The sequence below is a fragment of the Danio aesculapii genome, chromosome 8, assembly GCF_903798145.1.
Source record: "Danio aesculapii chromosome 8, fDanAes4.1, whole genome shotgun sequence".
Classification (NCBI taxonomy): Eukaryota; Metazoa; Chordata; class Actinopteri; order Cypriniformes; family Danionidae; genus Danio; species Danio aesculapii.
Genome location: NC_079442.1, coordinates 31,295,818 through 31,305,387, shown reverse-complemented (window position 1 = coordinate 31,305,387; position 9,570 = coordinate 31,295,818). Strand labels below are relative to the sequence as shown.

Genomic DNA, 9,570 nt, shown 5'->3' with positions numbered 1-9,570 from the left:
TTGAAACCATTGACTTCCACAGCATTTAATATTCCTACTAAGGATGTCAATGTTGGTTTCCAACATTCATCAAATGCACTTCCGCTGTGTTCAACAGAAAAATCCACTTGAGGGTGAGATAATGATGAAGAAAATACAATTTTTGGGTAAACTATTTCTTGAATCTCGCTCATTGCTTGCATTTATATATTAAATATATGTTTGATCTGTATTTCAAAACGTGTTGTTTGTATAAACTTATAATATTAGCAAAAATACATGTGCATGATGTGTCAGAATGCTTATTGATGTGTCAGTTTGTTATGTGATGGTGTTGTGTTATCTGTACTGGACTCGAATACAGTAAGTGTCCTCATTCTTATCCTGTTTGTCATTAATAAAGATGAGAATCTCCTCCATGCCGGGATTCTGACTCGGAGCAAAGCGCAGGCCGATGGTGTAGAGCTCTCCTCCTCCAATCTATAACACACAAACATTAATTTATTTTATTTGTACACACACATAAAACTGTAAGTAGCATTTAAAAATAGACATCAGACGATTGCAAAATAAGCAAGAATCAGGTCAAACATTAATCTATGTATGCACGTATGTGTGTGTGTATGCAACCCACGTTTTAAGATCTCAAAACTCAGGGCTTCTGGTAGTACCCAGAATAGCAAAGTCTACTAAAGGAGGTTGAGCCTTTTCATTTATGGCTCCTAAACTCTGGATAGCCTTCTAGATAATGTCTGAGGCTCACACAGTCTCTCAGTTCAAAACTAGATTAAAGACCTATCCTTTTAGTAAAGCGTACACACAATGAATCACATAACTGTATGATGTATCTATGTTTGTTTATATAACTGCTAATTATATAGAACTTGCATTGATATTTATTTCTCTTGTCTAAATACACTATGAACAGCAGCTAGGCAAATTATTTCTTTGTTCTCTATTTTAACCGTGGGATACTATCCCAAGGCCTCTAAAGATTGTACAGCACCATTCAAAACATGTGAAGAGATGATGCCAACCACAGAGTACTTCTAGAGGTATCCATAATCCTGGACCAAGCCATATCCTGAGCGGATTCTGTGGTGGTCATGGAGGAGTGGAGAGCATGAGGCTGATTCCTGAAAGACCCTGATAGATGAGTCTTTGCATTGATCCAGAGGGCCAGCCTGAACCCCCACCAGTGACCCACTCTCACCTGCAGCTTCTCCACAATGAACGCCCAGTGTCCTCCGGCACATAGACTGCAGCTCTGCACAAGAAGTTTGACCACAGGAGAAATGGTCGTGCCCAACTTGAGATTGGTTTCTCTTGAGGTTTTATTTTATTCTCTTTTGTCAATTGGTGAAGTTTTGTTCCTCGAAACTGTCATTACTGGCTTGCTTGGTTTGGGAATTGTGGAGCTGTGCATCGATGGATTTGCTTTTAAGTGTTTGGACTTTCAGCAGTGAAAATTAAACCACACTGAACTGAACTAAACTGAACTGCAACTGAACAAAACTGGACTAACACAGTTTCAGTTTATTAGAACTTCTATGGTATGCTGCTTTGACACAATCTACATTGTAAAAGCATTAGATAAATAAAGATTAATTGACCTAAATTAAATATGCATATGCAAGTATTTATTTATTTAAACTGGATCTGGCTGGCTTTTCAATTTCTAATCCTGGAAACTATAAAATGTTTGGGAAAAATGTTGTAAATTAAAAATGTGAAGTAAAATATTAATATAAAAGAAAATTAACTAATACTGTAAATTAAAAAATACAAATACATAACTTTTATTTTAAGAAGAGATTTTACTTTACCAATAAATGTTACAGAAACTGCAAGTAACACATAAAATAACACTAATAATAATAATACTACACATGAAATGCTGTAGAAGTTAATGTTAATAGTTATTGTTTACTAATGTAGTAAAAATGTTTTATAAAAGGACACCTTATTTTAAAGCAATCATTTTCTTGTAAAATATACTTTAAATGTACTTTACAAATGTACTTTTGTATCCTGGACCAGGCCGTATCCTGAGCAGCTACTGTGGTGGTCATGGAGGAGTGGAGAACATGAGACTGATTCCAGTGACGCTCCAGAGACAGACGAGTCTTCGCTGAGGCCAGCTTCCAGCCTCCGCCGCTGAGACTGCAGCTCTGCACAAGACGTTTGGCCAGCGGAGAAATTAAAATGGTCGTGCCCAACTGAGCCTGGTTTCTCTCAAGGTTTTTTTTCTTCACTTTGCCAATTAGTGAAGTTTTTTTTCCCTCTCCGCTGTCGCCACTGGCTTGCATGGTTCGGGATCTGTAGAGCTGCGCATCGTTGGATTTGCTCTTCAGTGTTTGGACTCTCAGTAGGGATTATTAACCACACTGAACTGAGCTAAACTGAACTGAACTTAAACACTACAAACTGAACTACACTGTTTCAATTTACTATGACCTTTTATGTGAAGCTGCTTTGACACAATCTACATTGTATAAGTGCTATACAAATAAAGGTGAATTGAATTGAATTGAACTTTAATGACTGGCAATACTTTCAAAAAGTTCAAAAGTATTTTTTTGAATAATAAAATTGGATTTTCATCTAATATTTCAAACATATACAGCTTTAGTTCAGTTATTATTTTTTTTTTAAAATAAATTTAGTTTTAGTTAATAAAAACTTTATAACTGCATTCTTGTGTCAATATTAGCATGATGTTGTAATAAAATATACAGTGAGAAATAGTGATTTTATTTTCAGAGTGTGTGAATTAGCATTTTTAAAACAATTGTTATGGGAAACCTGCATTGATTTTATACTAACAAAGCCAACTATGTCAACTGAAAGAATAGCAAAGCACCACAGAAGTAGAAAACTGGTCTACACTACTGTATTCCAAATCAGCTGTTGTCAAACAAAAACTTTTTGTGAATACACCATTGTGAAGTACTTCTATGTTTGTCATTTTAAAGCTTTACAGCCACAGTGCTCATTCACTTTCATTACATTTAAAAGAGTGGCCGGGATATTCTCTCACAGAAAAAAGAAGACCGTACAGGTTTGGAATGCCATGAAAGCGAGTAAATGATGTGCTTTGGCTGAACTGGTTCTTTAAGTGGAACTAGAATCTTCAATCGTTAAATTCCCCGCGATTCCCATTGCTATTCCTGAGCTCAGTTGTTACAGAAATTGGTTGCACTCCAGTTTTTAGAGGAAGATGAGAGAAATTGCTCTCCCTTTGTCTTTATACATTATCTCTAATGGCTGACTAAGACATATGGAACACAGTGGAGGATTTAGTTCATAATCTCCTCAAAAGCTCGCACGTATCGATTTCTCGTTGTCTTTTGGCTCTGCGCCTATTTTACGATGACACAGTTGTTATTTCTTGAAGGAGAAAAAAAAAAGAGCAACATCTCCAGCCACATTTTTCAAAAATATAGAGCCCATAAATCCAGCGCGAGAGAAGATAATTGAAGCCGTGTTGACTAGCAAGAAAATGGAACAGGCCATTTCCTTTCTTTATGAGCTTCTCTGGTTTTATTTGACGCCGATGTGTCATTAATCCATTGTGTTCAATACTGTCACTTGCATATTTCACATTGTTCCGCTATTTATTGCCCAGATACGGGGTGTGAAACTCACTAAACCATACGGCGATCAATGAGGGCACTGAATGATGAAATTAACATCTTACCCTGGTCTGTTTTACACCATTTCTGCGCAAAATGGCGAGCGGGAAAAATTACTTTGTGACCTCCAAAGCCACAGTAATATATCCCAGACAGTCTGTCCCTGTGGCTAACTAATGTTCCGTGTCTCCATCTGGAGTAATAGCCAACGGTCGTGTATTGATCACCTAATCAATTAACAGCTTTTAATTGAAGTCTAACGCAGAGATGGAAGACCTACACGCATCATTCTGAGCCCTAAAGGTGAGAGATATCGAACGTTCGCTGTCTGACTGTGAGAATCAGGCTCATTTTGGACTGCAGCTTTATGGTTTCCTCAGGGGACGAGGCATTGCGAGAAGGGGCACAAATTGAGTTCTCCGATATACAGAGAACTTCACATACTGTGTATCGTGTCTGAGAATGACAGTTAAGACAGACGCCGATTGATTCCCAGACAGAGATGTGTCAAGATCCTTCTCCTCTGGGCTCTGGTTTGAAAACATTCGCTGTTAAACAGTAACAAAGTTTGAGGCGTGTTGGATTGCCTTACCTGAAACTGCTCCTCTTTAAAGTGTAGCAGGTCCGGGCGGTCTGTGCGCAGATTGAAGACTCTGGAGGACGAGTAGGGGTTTGTGAAACTGATTTTTTTATTGCTGCCCTTCCCTCCTTCTACAGGAACGCTGATTTCGAATGCCTGAGGAGGTTAAAGCACATGGCGAGAGATGCACTGTAAAATAACTGGAGTAAAAATGTCAGGTTTAAATCACCAGCACTGACTTCTTGCACCACATCCTCTGTCACAGAGCTGAAATTTAAAGACCCTTTCAGTGCAAGCCGTCCCCTTGCTAAAATCCTAAATAGGCAGAGAATAACTGACATTGTGGATTGTAAATCACATCATATCATGTGGTGAGTTTTTTATTTATTCAATGTTTGATCTGAAGTCTTGTCTGTCAGCCTGCTCAAAATAATATTTATCTTCATTATGTCAGTTTGATTCATCTTAATTTTGTTAATTATCCATGGTTTACAAATAAACAATAACCAAAATAAATAAATAAATACAGGCCGATTTTCAACTTGTAATTTAGAAAAAAGTTTTCATGTGTGGATTTAAAAGGTAATAGCATTTCTCATCATATACTGTACATTCTCAGTCATGAAACATTTTCTTCCAGCATATAGTAAAATAATGGAATAAATATCATAAATGTACTATTATTTAAATAATTGTTTAAATGAATGACTGTTAGTATCCCAGGAAAAGCTGCAGTCGGAGGGAGAGTTAAATAGATTTTAAACTTGTACTTTCTTTCAGGAAAATAAAAAAAAGAAAATATTTCCTATTTTAAGACTCATTAACCTAAAACATAACTAAAATCAAACACAAAAGTAGGGGTGGCATGGTGACTCAGTGGTTAGCACTGTCACCTCACAGCAAGAAGGTCACTGGTTCGAGTCCCGGCTGGGCCAGTTGGCGTTCCTGTGTGGAGTCTGAATGTTCTCCCCATGTTCTCAAGGGTTTCCTCTGGGTGCTCTGGTTTCCCCCACAGTCCAAAGACATGCGCTATAGGTAAATTGGATGAACTAAATTGGTCAAAGTGTATGAAAGTGTGTGAGAATGTGAGTGTGTAGGGTGTTTCCCAGTACTGGGTTGTGGCTGGAAGGGCATTCGCTGCATAAAACATATGCTGGATAAGTTGGCGGTTCATTCCGCTGTGGCGACACCTTATAAATAAGGGACTAAGCCGAAATTAATGAAAATAAAAAAGTTTTGAATGTATAGAAACACAAAAAGAAGACTAACCCAACCCTTGTGTGCTGTTGCGGATGATTTCATCCACTCTGCACTGATTTTAAGACTTTGGCCATAACTTTCTCTGTTTCTCAGCAAATGAAATGACTTTTGGTGACAAATGCTATTTTGACACATATTTTAGGAAAATGCTTTGGAATTTTTCAAAAACTCAACAATCATCTGGCCAAATACATACTAACCTTTCGTTATGTTAGTGTCTGTTTTTTCCCCATTGACTTCCATTATAACAACATTTTTTGATTGCAGTAAAAATTTTACCTCTTCCCAACAAGAAAAACCAGCAACACAGAAGAATGCCTAATTATACGGTGTCAATGCTTTGCAATCAAAAAAGTCATTACAATAAAAATCAATGGGGCAAATACAGCCCCTAACATAATGAAAGGGTACTCAATTTGAACAATACACAAGGGTTAAAACTTGAACTAAACTAGAAATAGTATTTTATATATATATTACTATGTATTTTTAGAATGCTTTTTTAATTACAGGAACATATACAGAGTAAAATTTATTTTAAAAATACTCATTTAAAACTTGAAATAAAATAGAATCACATACAGGGTAAACAGAATAGTACGTAAATAGTGTTAATACTGTAGAATAGTATGTAAGCCCTTACAGTTACTTTTTGCATAAAAGAAATTTCTTTCACACTGACCGCATACCTTTGAACAATTACCTATTTACATATACACAGTGACTTACTGAGAAGCAACTATAGTTAACAACTTTAAAGATCATAGTATATTGACACAGGTTTATGAGCTAACTTTATCATGGAGAAACTGAATTTGGTTTGAACTGTATAGTTGTACTCATTTTCCTCCCTCACCTTGGAGATTACAGGCTGTCGGCATGTTATGCACAGCAGCCAGGAGTCCACAAGCTGCCGCGTGTCCACATCAACAACACTGAGGTAAAAGAAGCGACTTCCAGGCCTCAGAGCCCTCAGGCCCACACGAATATCCTGAACTCCCTGAGCCGGCAGAGCGAAAACTTCAGCTGGATCCACCTGGATCACACAAACATAGGAGATCTTATACTCACTGAGCTCCTGGCATCAAGCACAGAAAACAGAGACAGCATCTTTAGGGAAAAACTCCACATGCAGGACATCAGAAAAAAAAAACATGAAGCTCACAATGTAGAGCTAGTTTGCTTCATCATCTTTTCTTGGCTCCTGATGTATAACATTACTATGAGACCAATTAACCCAACAGTAAGGTCTATATGAGCACAGAGTGCACTGTTAACATGGGAGCTGGTGGATTTGCTCAGCTTGCATATTTACAATAACAGGAAATACCCGTTTTGAGATTTATGATGCTTGGATAATCCATGTTTCATTATTCCTTCTTCCCTTTTCTGTGTGTATTTGCATTAAAGCTTTGTAGGTTTCTTTGCTGCAGTTTGCGGAATAGAGCAAATTATTGATGCTGCTGCAACCGAATGGGGTTTATTGTTTTTATCACTGCACTGTGGGATGTACATTTCAGGCTGCTGTTCATATTTTTTAGGGCATGCAGTAATACATATTATTATATTATAGTATAGTCAACTAGTCAAGGAGCTGATGACATATATTCAGCAAATGTACAGTATAGGCTAAAGAGGGACTGAAAATAAGCTGCTAAAATCGCTTGGGTTTCTGTGATTAATATTAATTACACTAAATAAAACTAAACACAATTTTAAATAGCTTATTACATATATACAACTGCTCGTTAACACAAATTTCTAATCAGCCAATCACATGGCACCAACTCAATGCATTTAGGAATGTTGACATGGTCAAGACGATCTACTGCAGTTCAAACCAAGCATCAGAATGGGGAAGAAATGTGATTTTGAAAAGTGACTTTGAACATGGTTGAACATGACTTTGACATGGTTGTTGGTACCAGACAAGTATTTCAGAAACTGCTGATCCACTGGGATTTTCACGCACAACCACCTCTAGGGTTTAAAGAGAACTGTCAGAAAAAGACAAAATATTCAGTGAGCGGCAGATCTGTGGGCACAAATGCCTTGTTGATGCCAGAGGTCAGAGGAGAATGGCCAGACTGGTTCAAGCTGATAGAAAGGCAACAGTAACTCAAATAACCACTTGTTACAGCTGAGGTATGCAGAAGAGCATCTCTGAATGCACAACATGTCAAACCTTGAGGCAAATGGGCTACAGCAGCAGAAGACAACACCAGGTACCACTCCTGTCAGATAAGAACAGGAAACTGAGGCTATAATTCACACAGGCTCACCAAAACTGGACAATAGAAGATTGGAAAAAAACGTTGCCTGGTCTGATGAGTCTCGATGTCTGCTGCAACATACGAATGGTCAGAATTTGGCGTCAACAACATGAAAGCATAGATCCATCTTGCCTTCAGGCTTGTGGTGGTGGTGTAATGGTGTGAGGGAAATTTTTGCACACTTTAGGCCCATTAGTACCAATTGAGCATTGTGTCAACGCCACGGCCTACCTGAGTATTGTTGCTGACCATGTCCAACTCTTTATGACCACAGTGTACCCATTTTCTAATGGCTAATTCCAGCAGGATAACGCGCCAAAGCGCAAATCATCTCAGACTGGTTTCTTGAACATGACAATGAGTTCACTGTACTCAAATGGTCTCCACATTCACCAGATCTCAATCCAATAGAGCACCTTTGGGATGTGGTGAAACGGGAGATTCGCATTATGGATGTGCAACTGACAAATCTGTAGCAACTGTGTGATGCTATCATGTCAATATGGACCAAAGTCTCTGAGGAATATTTCCAGTACCTTGTTGAATCTATGCCACGAAGAATTAAGGCAGTTCTGAAGTCAAAAGGGAGTCCAACTCGAAACTAGTAAGGTGTACCTAATAAAGTGGCCAGTGAGTGTATATTCACAATGATTTTGGAGTAAATATCAAAAATATGAATTAAAAGGATAGTTCACTCAAAATGTTGATTTTTGGGTGAACTATCCTTTTATCTACAGTAAATCTCCAATGATTCCATCATGCACTTTTTGCATTTTGTTTTAGTAATTTAATGTTTTGTTGTCAGATTTAATAACTTACTATTTTCTGCAATCATTTATTTATTTACTTATTTTATATAATTATATTTTATATAACTTATATTTAATCTTATAAAACTTAAGGCAAACATGCTCTAGATCTAAAGTAAAGAATAGTTGCAATGTTGATTATAGTAGTTTTTTTTTTTGAAGAAGAAAACTATAAGAAAAAAACACAGTTGAACTTTAAAGTCATGCTCAGAGCAATAAAGTAAAAAAACTTAAGACATCTTACTTTTCATCTGATTATTTTTCATCATTCCCTATATTTATAGGGAAAAAAGGCCACATAATCCCCGATCAGTGCCTGCTACCCCAATCAGAATGTTTCCTTTGACCCTGAAACACGTACCTGGAGCTCGAGGGGATGCGACGTGTAGCACTTGACCCTGCGAATGGCTTGTGTGCCGCGCAGAAGCAGCGAATGCCAGCTCAGAGCACCACACACACAGCTCAGGTCCATCCTTTGCAAGTAATGCACGTAAACCTGCCAGATCTGCGCAGGGGAGGCCAGCCAGGGGTCACTGCCAGAGAGAGATCCGCACAAAACCACAGGCACACAAAAGACACTTTATCACTTTCGCTTCATATCCACTGACACAATAGCTGGACGAGCCTGACAGGCCACACTTCCCCCGAGAAAGACACACACATATCACAAATCTTCACAAGAGAGATGTTCAGAGACTCAAATGTCACCCATTTTTAAATTCATCCATTCACCCTTTCTTTAAAGCGAGAGACTGAAGGCAAAAACACACTTTTGTCAAGCATCTATCTGTACCTGTCAGTTCTGAGGTTTGCAGCTTTTCATGTTTTTTTTTTGTCAGTTCAATGTAAAGAAAACATCCAAATCACATTTTAAAGGTGCAGTGTGTAAGTTTGACACCCAGTTGTTGAACTAGGCATTGCACACCTGCTTCAAAACACATGCAAGCGCAGGTTGCCAGATTGACGACACCAACAGCAATGTGCCTGACTATCGAGCCTAAAAGCTGATTTACACCGTGTTCTAAATAAAAGCG

General features: G+C 38.0%; 1 protein-coding gene across 1 annotated transcript in view; it reads right to left on the bottom strand.

The window, feature by feature from the left end:
• LOC130233593 (nephrocystin-4-like) overlaps positions 1-9,570 on the bottom strand; it is a 301,343-nt gene continuing 291,773 nt past the window's right edge. The window contains exons 26-29 of the mRNA XM_056463720.1: positions 8,898-9,069; positions 6,311-6,490; positions 4,207-4,350; positions 1-459 (exon numbers count right to left, since the gene is read on the bottom strand). Of these exons, the coding sequence (XP_056319695.1) occupies positions 319-459; positions 4,207-4,350; positions 6,311-6,490; positions 8,898-9,069 (637 nt within the window). The 3' untranslated portion in view covers positions 1-318. The remainder of the gene's footprint in view (positions 460-4,206; positions 4,351-6,310; positions 6,491-8,897; positions 9,070-9,570) is intronic.